At 45.4% G+C, this 18,527-nt stretch overlaps 1 protein-coding gene across 5 annotated transcripts in view; it reads right to left on the bottom strand.

The window, feature by feature from the left end:
* SHANK1 (SH3 and multiple ankyrin repeat domains 1) overlaps positions 1-18,527 on the bottom strand; it is a 656,518-nt gene that overhangs the window by 249,349 nt on the left and 388,642 nt on the right. For all 5 annotated transcript variants that reach the window (XM_068241408.1, XM_068241411.1, XM_068241409.1 and 2 more), the window contains 2 exons: positions 18,290-18,356; positions 15,191-15,473 (listed from right to left, as the gene is read on the bottom strand). In XM_068241408.1, coding sequence (XP_068097509.1) covers positions 15,191-15,473; positions 18,290-18,356 — 350 coding nt within the window. The remainder of the gene's footprint in view (positions 1-15,190; positions 15,474-18,289; positions 18,357-18,527) is intronic.

The following is an 18,527-nucleotide window of genomic DNA, read 5'->3' as shown; positions in this document are numbered from 1 at the left end:
TGTACTGTTTCATGGAAAGTCTCCCATGAAACGGTACCAGGGATTCGTCCACAGCAATTTCCCGGTGTGGGGTATATACATCCATGAACACTGCACTTAGGTGGGTCAACAGGGGTCTCAACTTAAACAGTCTGTCATGGGAAGGGTTGGTATGTTCCACATCTTGAGAGTTGTCATTCAGGTGGAAAAACTTTGACAACAGCTCAAAACGCTGCCTGGGCATTATTGCTGGATAGAGGGGTGCATTGTGATAAAGGTCCCTGGACCAGTACATTTTTATCTGGGGCTTTGGGTTGATGCTCATGCTGAGCGTGAGGCCTACATAGGCCTTCATTTCGGGCACGTTGGTGGGGTGCCATTTTCTGGTGATATAGTTAGTGGGGTGGTCAGCTAAAAATTGTAGAGCAAATAAATTAGTTTGCTCTACTAAATGCTCCCACATTGCCTCTGTCATAAAAAGCTGGAAAATGTCAATTGGTGCCTGATTGACAATGGGCACTGACACACCAGCGGTGGCTGTGAAGGGTGGGATGTTGGGCGCAGCATAATTAGGGGGTTCCCAGGTGCCATTTAACATATGAAGCGGTACCTCCTGCCTGCGAGGTACCTGTGGCTGCCTACCCTGTCTGCGCCTAGCTCCCCCTGGCGCACTGCTGCTAGCAGCAGCGGGGTTGCCCACGGAGCCCTCTGCTGGGTTGCCCACGGAGCCCGATGCTGGGTTGCCCACGGAGCCCGATGCTGGGTTGCCCACGGAGCCCCCTGCTGTGGACAGTCCTGATGGTCCCTCATCAGCGGACTCAGGACTTGGGTCCCTCCTCAAGCGGCGTGATGGCGGCCCTTCGGACTCTGAAGATTCAGATCCTGAACCAGAGCCGGACGGAGGGAGCCAATCACTACCTGACTCATCCTCGCTGCTGCTCTGCTGGAGGATGGCGGCTGCCTCCTCCACAGAATAGAGCCTCCTCGCCATTTAAAAAGGGATAGATAAAGATGAGAAATATAAAAAGATAGAAAGATTTTTTTTTTAAAGTGACAGTTTTTTTTTTTTTTTTGGGGGGGGGGGGGGGGGGGTGTAAAGGGGGGGTGGAGACAGTAGAGAAGAGGGGGGGGGAGGAGAGTAGAGTATAGGTAGTAACAGATAGGAAGAAAAAGATCACAATAGATCAGTGATCAATAGATCAGTAGGTAATAAATGGCCAAGGAGAGGGAGAATCAGGGATTCTGGGCAGTATGGGGTTAAAAATTCAGGGATGGAGGGCAAATTTTATTAAAAGGAATTCCTACCAGCTTATCTGTCAGTCTGTCTCTCAGCTCCTGTCACCACAGAACAGTGATTGATCTGTGTGACAGGAGCTGAGAGACAGAGAGAGGGAAACCTGTTATTTACAAACATTATTAAGAATTCACATTGTTACTGGATGTAACTATGTGAATTCTTTACTTCCTTTGCTCTGATTGGCTCAGAGGAGCGCTGGCTCCTCTTCACCAAACAGCACGGCTTGTAAGCCGTCGGGGACGAGCGCGCACCGCGCGCACCACGCGACCATGCGCGCGCACACGCGGAAGTGCGCCTGGACGCGGACTCTCGTCCAGATAGGCTTTAGCTGCCGCTGCCTGGACGAGCTTGCTCGTCCATTTAGGCTGAACCGGTTAATGTAAACTGCGAACGCAATTTTTTTTCAAAACAATTTGCGTTAAAGGAGAACAGCAAAAAGCCAGCAAACTGTTCGGAACCTCTCTAATCCTTACTGAATAGGTGCTGACTTAATGAACAGGAAGAGCCAAGATTTGAACCCAGGTCTCCTATAGTGTTGATCCGAAATTCACGTAATTCCGAGTTTCCGTAATTTGGATGCGAATTTTGCCGTTATGATGCAATGAAATTTCGTACAAACCGTAATTCGGAAGATTTAATTCCATTGTGTAATTTTTCATTTTCTATAGAAATAGTCATTTAAATTACAAAAATTGATGTAATTTTGTTTCTAATAGAAATTATGCAAATTTAAGTAATTACTAAACTCAGGAAAGTCACCCATTTGGTTGCAATTACTGATAATGCAAAGGCCCCTGCACGTGCTGTCCCTTTAAATGTATCAGGAAGCTCTACCTGCAGCCACTTCTAAGACAGGTGCTCTTGGTCAAGTTGCACTTAGCGGTCATGCTGAGATACTTGGTATTGGGCCTTTCAATATCTGATAATGCAATGGTCCCTGCATGTGCTGTCACTTTAAAGGTAGTAGGAGGCTCTACCTGCAGCTACTTCTAAGACAGGTGAGGTGCTATTTGTCAAGGTACACTTAAAGGACCTCTGTCGTGAAAATCCTAACATTTTAAATACATGTAAACATATACAGATAAGAAGTACATTTCTTCCAGAGTAAAATGAGCCATACATTACTTTTCACATATGTTGCTGTCACTTACAGTGTGTAGGAGAAATCTAACATTACCAACAGATTTTAGACTAGCCCATCTTCTCAAGGGGTGTTCTCAGGGTTTCCTTTAGGCTGCTTACACACCAAGACGTTACAGGCACACGTTAGTGCGCCTGTAACGCTCCCCCAACGCACAGCAATGTAACACAAGTGGGCTGTTCACACAGCCCACGTTGCGTTACATGTAACGCTGCACGTTCTCCGCAAAGTGCAGCATGCTACGGCGTTGGAGCGGCTATAGCCGCGTTAGACTGTTTGCACATGCGCAGTGGGGGGCGGAGAGGAGGCGGGGAGAGCCAGCTACAGTAGCCGCGCACATGGCTACTTAATATTCACTGCACTGGCGGGCGCTGATTGGCCGGCGGGACCACGTGATGCGGAGTGTCTCGCTCCGCATCACGTGGACCCGCTGGCCAATCAGCGCCACTCTGGGAGACATTATAGGAATCGAGCCGCCTAACGCGGCTCACTCTACCATCGGCTCTTGCAGCACCATACGTTGTGTTAGGTGCACGTTATGCGACCTTAACGTAGCACCTAACGCAACGTCTTGGTGTGCAAGTAGCCTTATTTTTAAAAGCACTTAGGCCCAGTGCACACCAAAACCACTAGCAGATCCTCAAAACGCTAGCGGTTTTTGTAGCAGAATTTCAGAGCGATTTTAGGCATGTTTAGAGAGGTTTTCTAACCATGCCTAGCGTTTTTGGAAGCATTTTTGTGTAGCAGATTACAAATATTGTTACAGTAAAAGCTGTTACTGAACAGCTTCTGTATCAAAAACGCCAGGAAAACCGCTCTGATCTAGCGTTTTTTAGAGCGGTTTTCATTTTTCCTATACTTTACATTGAAACAGAAACGCATCTGCAAACCGTAAACGTGCAGCAGGAGGCATTGAAATACATTAGCCAAGCGTTTTCACAAGGGGATGCGGTTGGTGGATCGCTCCTAAAACCGCTCGGTGTGCACTGGGCCTAAGTGAATGGCAGTTGCTCTGTCCAACTGCCAAAAAAGTGTACAGCGAGCATGGAGGCTGGCAAGCATGTTTTTATAAATCTTTTTCAGGGAGTGTCTTTATAAAGAGTAAAGGCCATGCTGAGAATCCCCCATGAAGTGATGGACCTGTCGTGATGTAAGATTTCTACTACTTACTGTAAGTAACCGCAACATGGGAAAGAAGTAATTTTTGGTTCATTTCACTCTAGAAGAAATGTACTTCTTATTTGTATGTGTTTTAAATTTTAACCACTTCACAACTGAGGGGTTTTACCCCTTCAGCATCCAAGCAATTTTCACATTATGCCAAGAATTATTTTATTCTAAATGTGTTTTAATGGGAAAATAGGAAAACATTTGGAAAGAAAATCATTATTTTTCAGTTTTCTGCCATTATAGTTTTTAAATAATGTATGCTACTGTAATTAAAATCCATTTAACTTATTTGCCCATTTGTCTCGGTTATTACACCGTTTAAATTATGTCCCTATCACAATGTATGGCACCAATATTTTATTTGGAAATAAAGGTAATTTTTTAAAAAATTCGCGTCCATCACTATTTACAAGCCCATAATTTATAAAGTAACAGTGTTATACCCTCTTGATATAAATATTTAAAGAGTTTAGTCCCTAAGGTAAATATTTATGTTTGTTTTTTTATTGTAATTTTTTTTTTTAATTACAAAAAAAAATGGTAACAATTGGGGAGTGTGGGAGTTAATGAGTTAATTTATAATGTATAATAATGTATTTGTATATGAAAAATGTTTTTGGGTGAAGTTTTACTTTTTGGCCACAAGATGGCCACGGTACATTTTTGGGAATGCGACCTGTAAGCATCGGAAGTACGCTTACAGGATGTTCAGGGAGGCTGGGAAACTTTTTTTTTTTCTCACAATGATCGCGCTGCTTCTCACAGAAGCAGCCGATCATTGCTGGGGGGCAGAGATCAACGAACGGGAATGGTTTTTCCCGTTCATTGACCTCCGGGTGAGCGGCCGCCGGAGTGCAGGAATGCGGACAGCGGCGGCAGTGGCGTAGCGGCGGGGGGTGCGTATATCTGGGCGGGGAACTCAAGTCCAAAGGAGCGTAGATATACTGTACCCGGGCGGTGAAGTGGTTAAGATTTTCACAACAGTTCCTCTTACACACAACATGCACACAACCACACAACCAACATGGCAAGCCACACAACCTGATGAACCACAAGACCTGAACGTCTACACGCCTAGACGGCTAAACAAACAATTCAATTACCATGCGCAGGCAAGAGGAATGACGGCTTACGCATTCATAGCAAATACAAGTCTTTCAAACAACTTGTACACACGCATCAACTGCACGATATCAGACCAACAGTCGTGTGAATAGATCCTACAGTTGGATCGGGCAAACTGCCTGTTATCAGTTGCTTGTCACGTTGTTTGCACGCGTACACATGTCTGAGGCAGGGGTCACACTTACCGGCTTTCGTACGCGTTTTCTGCACAGAAAAACTGACTTCAACTGAGAACTCATGTTAATCAATGAGCTAGGTCACACTTTAATGCAGATTTCGCATGCAGAAAAAAAACTGACATCTTGCGCAATTTGTCAGTTTTCTCTATAAATTACATTAGCTGTTGTAAGGCAGAGGTCACATTTGTCTTTCAGTTTTCTGAAAAGTGTAGAAACTGAAAGACAAGTGTGATTCCTGCCTGAATATCGCCTAACAGACTAAAGTCAGATGATAATCAGGCTGCAGGTTGACCCGTGTGTACTTAGCTTTAGAGGTCATGCTGAGATACTTGGTTTTGGGCCTTGAAATATCTGATAATGCATAGGTCCCTGCATGTGCAGGGACTTTAACCCCTTGCCGACTGCTCCACATCAATTGGAGTGAATGCGGCAGCAGCCCTAGGACCACTCCATGCCGATTGGCATGAATGGCTCTGGGCGGGGACTGCAGGAGATCGCGCGTGCTGATGCACGTGCATCTGCGCTCTGATGACGGAGCTCCGATACGCCTTCAGTCTCCCAGCGGCGATCGCCGCTCGGAGACTATTAGAGAGCAAAACACCGCAAGCACCGACAGCAAGCACAAGAGCGATCCGCCATTATAGGCTGAAGCCTATAACAGCCGATCACTGTGATAGGCTGATGGAGGAAGGAGGGTTAAGAAATTAAAAAAAAAATCAAAATTCAATACAAAATATTGCAATTAATATTTGTAAAAAAACAAACAAACAATCCTGGGGGTGATTTAACCCCACCAACAGAAAGTTCTGTTGGTGGGGAGAACAGGGGGGGGGGGATCCCTTGTGTGCTGAGTTGGACGGCCCTGCAGGGAGGCCTTAAAGAAAACCTGAACTGAAAATGAAAAGTAAAAATAAGCATACACAAGTCATACTTACCTTCCATGTAGTCTACTCCTCAGCGTCTTTCTCCTGTCCCGCGTCCTGTTTGCTCACTGTGATCAAGGGAATTTTCCGTTCTCCATTTTGAAAATGGCCATTACCCATAACAGCTTTCTGGTCAGCACACAGTTAAACGGTAACATCGTCCACTTGAGCCAAAGGGAAACATGGACATTACCTGGTACATCAGTTATCCTCTCAGCTATAACTGACAGCAACTGATATTTTACTGACAGCAACTGATATATTTCAGATCTGACAAAATATTGTCAGAACTGGAAGGGATTATTGTCAGAAGAAAATGGTGAGCTTCTGAGAGGAACTGATGGCAAGGTAACTTAGGAATGTTCATTTGAAGTTACTTCATGTGTTTACTTTAAATATTTTTACTCAGTACAGGTTCTCTTTAAAGCTGCAGTGGCCCAATTAGGAAAAATTAACCTGGTCACTAGGGGGGTTTAACACCGCGGTACTCAAGTGGTTAAATGTATCAGGAGACTCTGGACTAGAACACAATTTTGAAAACGGACGAATTTTAGCGTTAAACAAGAAATTCCGATCCGTTTCAGCTATGGAAACAATCGTAATTACAAAGAAAAATGATTGTAATTACGAAATTTAGCGTAATTCCACAAAATTACGAATTTGCAATCACGGACGTAGTCGTAATTTCGTGATTTACGTGAAATTTTGCGTAATCGTAATTAGGTCATTACGCTCATCACTAGTCTCCTATATCAGAGGCAGAGCCCTTAACCAGTACACACTATCCAGCCACATTAGGATCATCACTGATAATATATCAGTGTTGCATCACCTGGGACCATTTTCAACACAAGCCCTAGAGTGATTCCTTAATGCACTACAAATATATACATTCATTTGATGTAGTTGTCCAATAATATATCATTATTGCCATGAATTACATGGTTATGGGGCAGCAGCGTGAGCGATAATGAACTCTTGTGACATGCCTAAGTGCACTTAATGCTCACAAGGCCAGGCAATTACATTTATGAGTCCCCAGCAAGACTTTAATGTGTGGCATTGCTTGCAGATATGGATTGCTTTATGCTATGAGAGGTGTTGCGTACGCACAGATATACAGCGCTCTGCACAGATCATCATCCTCATCAGTTTCATGTCCTGGATCACCCTGCATAGCCTGTTACCTGGAATATGCACAGATGTACAGCGCTCTGCACAGATCATCATCCTTATCAGTTTCATGTCCTGGATCACCCTGCATAGCCTGTTACCTGGAATATGCACAGATATACAGCACTCTGCACCGATCATCATCCTCATCAGTTTCATGTCCTGGATCACCCTGCATAGCATGTTACCTGGAATATGCACAAATATACAGCACTCTGCATAGCTCATCATCCTCATCAGTTTCATGTCCTGGATCACCCTGCATAGCCTGTTACCTGGAATATGCACAGATATACAGCACTCTGCACAGATCATCATCCTCATCAGTTTCATGTCCTGGATCACCCTGCATAGCCTGTTACCTGGAATATGCACAGATATACAGCACTCTGCACAGATCATCATCCTCATCAGTTTCATGTCCTGGATCACCTTGCATGCATATCCTCTTACCTGGAATATGCACAGATATACAGCACTCTGCACAGATCATCATCCTCATCAGTTTCATGTCCTGAATCATCCTGCATAGCCTGTTACCTGGAATATGCACAGATATACAGCACTCTGCACAGATCATCATCCTCATCAGTTTCATGTCCTGGATCACCCTGCATAGCATGTTACCTGGAATATACACAAATATACAGCACTCTGCACAGATCATCATCCTCATCAGTTTCATGTCCTGGATCACCCTGCATAGCCTGTTACCTGGAATATGCACAGATATACAGCACTCTGCACAGATCATCATCCTCATCAGTTTCATGTCCTGGATCACCCTGCATAGCCTGTTACCTGGAATATGCACAAATATACAGCACTCTGCACAGCTCATCATCCTCATCAGTTTCATGTCCTGGATCACCCTGCATAGCCTGTTACCTGGAATATGCACAGATATACAGCACTCTGCACAGATCATCATCCTCATCAGTTTCATGTCCTGGATCACCTTGCATATCCTCTTACCTGGAATATGCACAGATATACAGCACTCTGCACAGATCATCATCCTCATCAGTTTCATGTCCTGAATCATCCTGCATAGCCTGTTACCTGGAAAACGCACTCTACACAGCTCATCATTCTCATCAGTTTCATGTCCTGGATCACCCTGCATAGCCTGTTACCTGGAAAACGCACTCTACACAGCTCATCATTCTCATCAGTTTCATGTCCTGGATCACCCTGCATAGCCTGTTACCTGGAAAACGCACTCTACACAGCTCATTATTCTCATCAGTTTCTTGTCCTGGATCACCCTGCATCCGAACTTTAAATGAATGAGGATAGTTGCTATCCGGATTTCATCCTGTTAATTGCAATCACCTGTGCGGGCTGGGCGGGGGTGTCAATCGTACCTCTCTGACGTCTTCTTAGGTCCGTCCCTCGGCGCCTCCTGCGATGCGGTCCACGCGCGTCATGTGAGTAATAACACTTCCTCCTTCAACCCGGAAGGAGGAAGTGCTTGTAATCACGTGACCGCCGCTTGGATCGCAACGTAGGAGGCGCCGAGGGACGGACCTAAGAAGACGTCAGAGAGGTAAGATTGATCCCCCGCCGAGCCCGCACAGGTGATTGCAATTAACAGGATGAAATCCGGATAGCAACTATCCGGATTCATCCAAAGTTCGGATTTTAGCACCCCTGGTCCTGAATCATCCTGCATAGCCTGTTACCTGGAATATGCACAGATATACAGCGCTCTGCACAGCCCATCATCCTCATCAGTTTCATGTCCTGAATTACCCTGCATAGCCTGTTACCTGGGAATGACTGCATCATTACCTACCCTGGCAGACTGCACACTGCAATATGCTAGAATTAAAACATTTTCCATTGTGGCTGTGCTAATCCAAATATCACACAGCCATCGCTCAATCAGGCTGTCAATAGGCGGCACAACACACTCCTGTGCGCCGATCTCTGGGCACTCAGAGAACTATACATCTGCATCAATCAGACACAATGTCATCATTTATAATAGTCACTTATTCCTAACTCTTGTTCGATGGTAGCAGCCAGTCACTGGGGACAAAGGAGTGTATTTTTTTTTCTCTGATAAGTGCTTCTAAATGATTAGGAAGCAATCCAAACACGCAGTCTGAGTACAGAGACTGTTAAATAACGTTACATAACAATCGTTTAAAGTGATGTTGTTGAGAAAGAAACGATCCTCTCAGATCTATACAGTGTAGTGATTTGGAGAAACTGAAAGGGAACCTGAGGTAAGAGACATATGGAGGCTGTCATATTTATTTCCTTTCAGAAATTGCTAGTTGCCTGGCAGTCCTACTGGTCTCTTTGGCAACAGAGGTGTCTAAATCAAACACCTGAAACAAGTGTGTGGCTAAACTATTCACACTTTAGTTATAAACATTTCATCTGCATGCTTGTCCAGGGTCTGCGGCAAAAGGTACCCATACATCTGGCGATTTTGGCATCCGATCGACCAAGCGAGAGATCTCCCTCTGATCTAATCTGAACAGGGAGAGATCTGTTGGCCGCCATAAACCACAGGCCAATTCCTGACTGATTTCAGCATGAAATCTTCCGGCAATAGGCCTCGTGACGCCCCATAGTGTACATGTACAGCCCCACTTCCCCCCATTGAGTTATAGCACATGGGGCGGTCACACCCACATGGGGCCCAAATCTGCGGGGCCCAAATCTGTGCAGACACAGCGCTGGGCACCGTACAGGTGAAGTATAACTGCACGGGGCATGGGGGGTGGGGAACGACAATTTTGCCATGAAATTGGTTGCATCGTTGATCAGGCATGCTTTTAGTGGCACCAATTTTCATCCGATTCGAAAATAATTATCGAATTGGGTGGTTGATCGACCACCAAATCTATAGATGTATGGCCACCTTAAGAGTATAAGAGGGAGGGAATCAGCAAGATCATCTATACTGTAGACACGCGCAGGACATTGGAGGAAACTGGAGTGCCCAGAGGAAACCACACAGACACGGGAAGAATACGCAGCTAGTGCCCTGGCTTAGATTTGAACCCGGGCCCCAGCACTGCAAGAAGCAAGTGAACATAGCAAGTGAATATATTGATGTGTGTAAGATCCACCTGAGAGCTGAGGTGGTTATAATCTGGTGAGCATCTAGTAAGAGGGGACGAGGGATACACAATTGTGTGACACCTGGGGAGCACAAGACACTGGAGCTGCTTGGGATTGTAAAGTCTGAACAATATTGCCCTATGCGAAGTGTGTTTTTTATCACAGGACTGGAGAGAGCAGCAGTAGGATTGAACTGAATTGGGTGGTTGATCGGCCACCAAATCTATAGATGTATACAATACAATACAATAACATTTGTAAAGCGCTTTTCTCCCATAGGACTCGAAGCGCATAGTTGTGTCTCAGATTAATACAGGGTTGCAGGCTGGGTTGTGTTACAGAGGAGATAGTCAGATGTTCATGAATGCCAGACTGAAGAGGTAGGTTTTCAGTTTAGACTTAAATGCTTCCAGGGATGGAGCTGTCCTGATTGGGTGTGGCAGGGAGTTCCAAAGTGTAGGGGCAGCATGACAAAAGGCTCTGTCTCCAAAGGTTTTGAGGTGGACTCTGGGGGTGACCATGGTGTTGCGTCCTTTTGATCTAAGATTGTGGGGGGTGTGATGCAGTTGCAACAAGTCCTTCAGGTATCCAGGGCCCAGATTGTGCAAGGATTTGAATGTCAGTAAGCCAATCTTAAACAGAATTCTCCATTTTATCGGTAGCCAGTGGAGTGAGCTCAGGGTTAGTGTTATGTGGCAATGGGTTAGCTCGTTAACCACATGCCGACCGCGCACTCATACCGCGCGTCGGCAAAGTGGCAGCTGCAGGACCAGGCTGCAGAACTGCGTCGCCGGCTGCAGGCTAATTATTCAGGAAGCAGCCGCTCGCGCGAGCGGCTGCTTCCTGTCAATTCACGGCGGGTGGCTCCGTGAATAGCCTGCGGTCCGCCGATCGCGGCTCGCAGGCTAAATGTAAACACAAGCGGAAATAATCCGCTTTGTTTACATTGTACGGCGCTGCTGCGCAGCAGCGCCGTAAGGCAGATCGGCGATCCCCGGCCAATCAGCGGCCGGGGATCGCCGCCATGTGACAGGGGACAGCCTGTCACTGGCTGCACAGGACGGATAGCGTCCTGTGCAGCCCAGATTGCCAGGGGGGACAGGGATGAGAGGGAGGGGGGAAATTTCGCCGCGGAGGGGGGCTTTGAGGTGCCCCCCCCCCGCAACACCCAGGCAGGCAGGAGCGATCAGACCCCCCCAGCACATCATCCCCCTAGTGGGGAAAAAAGGGGGGCGATCTGGTCGCTCTGCCTGCACCCTGATCTGTGCTGGGGGCTGCACAGCCCACCCAGCACAGATCAGCTAAAACAGCGCTGGTCCTTAAGGGGGGGTAAAAGGTGGGTCCTCAAGTGGTTAACAGCCTTGCGATGGCATTCTATACTAATTGCAGGAAGGGTAAGTCTTTCTTATGCAGAAAGGCCACCTTAAGAGTATTAGAGGGAGGGAACAGCAAGACAGCCAGAAAATGTGCATTTATTTTGTAGAAAATAAATAACCATATCTCTGTCACCTCAGGTTCATAGCTCCTAAATGTCCCTTTTTTAGCGGGACAGTCCCTCTTTGAGAACCTATTTCCTCTGTCCCTCTTCCTTCCTCACTTGTCCCTCTTTCAGGACTGAAGTACTGATCTATGTTAATATAAAGTATGTATTTTTCTACTGAAAAAAATGTGTTTAATTGACTAAAATTTATTACCATACATTAAATTGATTCATTTCTTTTGAAGTGTTAATTTGTAGAAAAATTAACAAGGGAAGAACGGACCAGTATTGCTTGAATGAGAAAACTACGTTTGTTTGTTTTTTTGCTTATTCTCTGTGGTGTTTGTGACTAGGGTCGTGGTGTGTCTAAAAGTGTCCCTCTTTCTTATCTCAATAAAGTTGGGAGGTATTCAAGTTTAGTTTCTTTATAAATTTGTTAATACAGTGGGATGCGAAAGTTTGGGAAAGCTTGTTAATCGTGATGATTTTCCTGTTTAAATTGTTGGTTGTTACGAAAAAAAAAAGTCAGTTAAATATATCATATAGGAGACACACACAGTGATATTTGAGAAGTGAAATGAAGTTTATTGGATTTACAGAAAGTGCACAAAAATTGTTTAAATAAAGTTAGGCAGGTGCATAAATGTGGGCATTTTATTGATTCTAAGACTTTTAGAACTAATTATTGGAACTGAAATTGGCTTGGTAAGCTCAGTGACCCCTGACCTACATACACAGGTGAATCCAATTATGAGAAAGAGTATTTAAGGGGGTCAATTGTAAGTTTATCTCCTCTTTTAACTGAAGAGAAGCAACATGGGGGTCTCAAAATAACTCTCAAATGGCCTGAAGACAAAGATTGTTCACCATCATGGTTTATGGGAAATATACAGGAAGCTGTCTCAGAGATTTCGGCTGTCTATTTCCACAGTTAAGAACATATTGAGGAAATGGAAAACCACAGGCTCAGTTCAAGTTAAGGTTCGAAGTGGCAGACCAAGGAAAAACTTGGATAAACAGAAGCAACGAATGGTGAGAACAGTCAGAGTCAACCCACAAACCAGCACCAAAGACCTACAACATTATCTTGCTGCAGATGGAGTCACTGTGCATTGTTCAACCATTCGGTGCACTTTACACAAGGAGATGCTCAGGGCCGGAGCTACCATAGGAAAAAATAGGCAGCTGCCCCAGGGCCCCAGAGCCTATAGGGGCCCCCAAGATGTCCCTCCCCATTTTAGCTGTTGCTCCCCAGGGACTCTTCAACGTCTGTTAAGTTGGGAGGTGATTGGGGGAGGGTCAGCAGCCAGTTTAGGGGCCCAGGGAAAAAGTTTGGCTGCAACATAGGGCCTCTAATGACGCTTTTTGGTCGGGGGGTTTTTGTTGGGGGGCCCCCAGGCTAATTTTGCCCTAGGGCCCCATTGTTACTTGAACCGGCCCTGGAGATGCTGTATGTGAGAGTGATGCAGAGGAAGCCTTTTCTCTGCCCACAGCACAAACAGAGCTGTTTGAGGTATGCTAAAGCACATTTGGACAAGCCAGCTTCATTTTGGAATAAGGTGCTGTGGACTGATGAAACATAAATGGAGTTATTTGGGCATAACAAGGGGTGTTATGCATGGAGGAAAAATAATACAGCATTCCAAGAAAAACACCTGCAACCTACAGTAAAATATGGTGGTGGTTCGATCATGCTGTGGGGCTGTGGAGCCAGTGCAGGGACTGGGAATCTTGTCAAAGTTGAGGGACACATGGATTCCACTCAGTATCAGCAGATGACTAATGTCCAGGAATCAGTGACAAAGCTGAAGCTGCACTGGGGCTGGATCTTTCAACAAGACAACGACCCTAAACATTGCTCAAAAACCACTAAGGCATTCATGCAGAGGAACAAGTACAACGTTCTGGAATGCCCATCTAAGTCCCCAGACCTGAATATAATTTAAAATCTGTGGTGTGAGTTAATGAGAGCTGTCCATGCTTGGAAGTCATCAAACCTGAATTAACTAGAAATGTTTTGTAAAGTGGAATGGTCCAAAATACCTTCAACCAGAATCCAGACTCTCATTGGAACCTACAGGAAGTGTTTAGAGGCTGTAATTTCTGCAAAAGGAGGATCTACTAAATATTGATTTCATTTATTTTTTGTGGTGCCCAAATGTATGCACCTGCCTAGTTTTGTTTAAACAATTATTGCACACTTTCTGTAAATCCAATAAACTTAATTTCACATCTCAGGTATCACTGTGATTTATACAGGAAAATCATCACGATTAACAAGGTTGCCCAAACTTTTAATCCCACTGTATGTGCATATAGTAAAACACAGGCATTCCATAGAGTCCCCAACAAAAAGTGTGAGCTGAGTGAGAGTACTGCCTGCTGCAATCACTTGATCAATGTATGTGTGCAACCAGAGAAATAATGAAGGAATCCTTCTCTGTGCAGCTTATTACTAACTCAAGATAATGGGAATTGTCTATAGTCCAAACTGAGCCATGTAGCCAGGATTGCAATTAAATACATTGAGTGAATTATTAACATTCAATGTTTTATTTCAACTATGTGATTGAATGCCATAGTGAATCATCTTTTCACTTTAGTTTGCAACAAGCTCTGCATGTCTACAAGGGAGTGTAAGCACAACTAGCCCAGTAACTAGGTATTCACAGTTTGGAATCTGCATGCAAGACATGCAATACTTTCTGCTTTGTGCAGCTAATTATTCTTGCAAGTATAGTGAAGTTACTGGCAGGTATCATCTTTGCAGTTCAGAATCTGCATTCCGAACGAAAATGAGGCTTTAAACTTGTGGCCACGGCAGAGGGGTTAAGCCCCCCTTGTCCCTGCCTATAGCCGAATCGCTCCACGTCGCGTTCCATCACTTTCCACATCACTCCAATACTTTCTCCTTCTGGGTTTGAAAGAGGAAGTATTGGAGAGGCAGGACATGATAGAACATGACGTGGAGCGCATCTGCAATAGGCGATAACTAGGGTAAGTTAAAGCGGACCCAAACCAAACATTTTTTCTACTTCAAAATATTTAGTTGCACAACTCTAACACATACAAAGATAAAGAAACACTCATTCAAGCCTATGAGCATTTCAGTGCATGCTTTTCACCCTTCTCTTTGCATAACTAGGGTTATACAGGTGGCAGCCATTAGCAATTCCTCCTTTGCTGGACACCACCTACTCCACCAGTCTGCCGGATTCTGTCCCGGCAATATGAAAGGAAGGGAGGAGTTCCTCCAATAAATGTAAAATATTTTATGTGTCATCATGCAGCTGAAAAAAGCTGCTATTTATTATTATAATTTAGAAAATAGATTTTATTCCTGAAATCTTGTATTTTTAATTTGGGTCCACTTTAACCCCCCTGCCATTGCCGCAAGTTTAATGGTTCCTTTTCATTCGGAATGCAGATTTCGAGTTGCGGAGCGCAAACCTGCTAGTAACTCCCCTATTCCTGCATGAATAATTAGCTCCACAAAGCAGAATGTACTGCATGTCTGAAGCAATCACCTGCAGTAATCCACAGACTCATTCACGCTTTTTATCTCTGCTGATAAATCAAGGTAACAAAATCAACATACAAATGTAGACAAGAAACTGCTATTTAATATTAAACTGATAGTACCTGGGACGCCCACGTGGCTGCTTTTTTGACTCCTCCGTGTGGCGCCCTCGTGATGGTGACCGGCTTCGCGCCCCACGTGGGCTACTGGAGCTTCTCAGCGTTCCTCCTGAGGATTTTTGTCCCTGCAGAGTGACAGTGTTGGCAGTGGATGCGGAAAAGACCATCCAGTCAGGCAGTGAGAGGCTATTGTCACTATTGGCACGTAGAAGAACATGGGGGACCGAGAGAGCTTTGCCACCCTCTCGGCGATGGACCGCATAGGAGGGAGATTCCTGGAAGGGCACTGGAGAAGATTATAGAGCGGATTACTTACTGTTACTTACAAGAAAGTGAAAACATTAGTCCTGAGACCCAACATGTGGCAAACGCTAAAGTTTAATGCCAAGAATGTATCTAAAATAAACCAAAGACTTCACCTACTGTTCAAGTGGTGATATAAACACATTCTAAATTCCTTTACATGACTGAAAATAGTGGTCATGTGACTACAGCGGAGCTCCTTCAGAGTCAATGGTGGCCCTTAGATGTCACTAAATTTGCCCCCTCCAGGATCTGGTGAATTCACTGCCTTCAGCCTCCTTTGCGAAAAATGCCTGGGTCCTCTCTGACACAAGAAGAGCACTGTCCAATAACGATTGTGTCCAGCTCTGTTAGCAGAGCCGGATCATCCACAAGTCCAACCTAGGCAGTTGCCTAGTGCATGGAGAGAGTCTAGGGGCCTAGTGGATGCTAGCCCCACCAAATCATAAAGAGGAACTCCAGCCTAAACAAACATACTGTTATTAAGTTGCATTAGTTATGTTAATTAAAATAGATAGGTAATATAATCTCTTACCCACCCTGTTTTAAAAGAACAGGCAAATGTTTGTGATTTCATGGGGGCAGCCATCTTTTACATGGGGGTCAGCCATCTTTTTGGTTGAAAGGAGGTGACAGGAAGCATGAGACACAGTTCCAACTGTCCCGTGTCCTGATCACCCCCCCCCCCCCCCCCCAGCTGGGCACGCTGGGCTTCAAATCTCAAATTCAAAACGTTAAAAAAAAAAATGCACTAAAACAGCAGAACGAGAACAACATCAGAAATCCCATCATGCTTTGCAAAGCATCAACGGAAAAATGCCTTGGCAGATTTCTTTGATGGGGCAGAGCTTAGCTTTTATGCAGCTAAAAATGAGGCTTGGGTAAGAAAAACAAAGTTCTGATGCTGTGAAACTGTTAAAGAAAATACAAGCCTTTTCAGTGCTTCTGGGTAGATTTTTAGTCTGGAGGTTCACTTTACAAAGCTCCATTTCATCTTAATCCCTTTTTGCCTATAACTGTGTTTCCTTCAGCTATTCTGGTTTAATCCCCTACAAAAGCCAATTTGGCAGGTTCAAGGCTGGATTTCTGGAAAGACCAACAAGGCCCGGGCCTTGGGCGGCAGCTGGTAAAGGGGTGGCTGGACATCCAAGAGAGATTGTTACATACAGGGCAGCCATCAGAGGGGTACAACTGACACTGCAGTGAGGGGTTCAGGGCTTCTGGAGGCCCTGGGCCCCCCTCCCAAAGTGCTGGAAGGGCCGCATGTGCTGGCTGCGGGCCTGTGGCTTACTAATCAGCACACTGCATTCCAGCACTGAGAGAAGAGTGACATAAGCGCTTGAACGTGGAGAGCAGATGAGTGAACCCGCTACAGCGGACTTTCTATACTTGGGATACACCTATATCTGGCTACAGGCTACCTATACTGGCCTACCACTAATACCTGGCTTCCTATACTGGGGCTGGAACCACCTATGCCTTGCTACCTATACTGGGAACCACCTATGCCTTGCTACCTATACTGGGAACCACCTATACCTGGCTACCTATACTGGGGCACCACCTATACTTGGCTACCTTTACTGAGGGCACGACCTGTACCTGGCTACCTATACTGGGGCACCACCTATACTTGGCTACCGATACTGGTGCACCACCCATACCAGGCTACCTATACTGGGAGCAACTATACCAGGCTACCTATACCAGGGCACCAACTATAGTTGAATACCTAGACTGGGGCACCTGTATCTTGCTGGCCTATACTTGGGCACCAGCTATACCAGGCTACCTATACTGGGGCTCCAGCTACACCAGGCTACCTATACTGGGGGGAACTTTTCCTGGATACCTTTACTGGTGGCACCTATACCTAGCTAGGGCAGGGGGGCAAGAGGTAACACAGGAGGATAAAAGAGGCACAGGGGGAATAGAGGCAAACGAAAGAGGCACAGGGAGAAAAAAGATGAGAAGGGAACATGAGGTCACACGGAGGGACACAAAAGAGGCACAAACTGAGGTGAGACAGACACAAAAGAGGCACAGGAAGAAAAGAGGGGGCAAAAGAGAACGGATAAAGGATAAGAATGGACCTACAAGTCCCTATCTCATTTGTTAACCGGGGACTACCAGTATTTGGCTCCACCCGCAGCATGTCATGGTCACGCCCACGTTTTGTCGCATCACGCTGTGCATGCCGCTTTCTTCAGTGTCGGAGCCATGCACATTTTTTGCCGCTGCTAACTTTGCACACAAACGTGGTGTGTGGTGGCTAGTGGGCGGACACAGCAACCAGTAGGTGGGCCTAGGCAGGGGGGGGGGGGCCCAGGCCTGACGATGTGTGAGGGGCCCCAAAATTTCTGATGGCAGCCCTGGTTGCATATAGAAGAGGAGGCTGCAAATGGAATACAGAGGTTGCAAATAAGGAGCAACACATGGAAATAGGGAGCTGCTGCCCAAGGGACCTGTATATAACAGAAGGAGGCTGTTGTATATGAATGTTAGACATAGAAAAGGGGGCTGCACAAGGAATAGGAGGGGGTGCTGCACATGGAAGGGGAGCTGCAAGAAAGCTGGCCTAGGGGCGGAAAAAGTATAAATCCGGCCTTGTCCAGGTTAACTGACCAAACTTCCGCTCGCTATCCTGTGTTTGTGAAAGGGAAAGTAGTTTATGAGCTCCTTCAATGACCGCCACAAATATATACGCTGTAAATCAAGGTTATATGCTGGTGCTGTATAACATGGGAAATCAATGAGACAACTTTTTATGTAAAATATTTATGACAAACCATTACTCACCTACATCAGAGTCTCTGTGGCTCTTTATTAACTCTCCCAACTCAAAATTTCCAGAGATAACGGCTACCTGAAGCAGAAGAAAAATAAAAAGATAAAGGCTGAAGAATAACTGAGGAGTGTGCAGCTGTGATCACCAACTGGCCAATCACCACTGCCTCATTTACATACAGGAAGTCTTGCCTCACACAATTATAACCACATTGTTGACACTGTCAATTAAATTTACACTATCACGTAG

This window comes from Hyperolius riggenbachi, chromosome 6 (genome assembly GCF_040937935.1).
Source record: "Hyperolius riggenbachi isolate aHypRig1 chromosome 6, aHypRig1.pri, whole genome shotgun sequence".
Lineage (NCBI taxonomy): Eukaryota > Metazoa > Chordata > Amphibia > Anura > Hyperoliidae > Hyperolius > Hyperolius riggenbachi.
The sequence above is the reverse complement of the archived record's forward strand: the minus strand, read 5'-3'. Positions and strand labels throughout refer to the sequence as shown.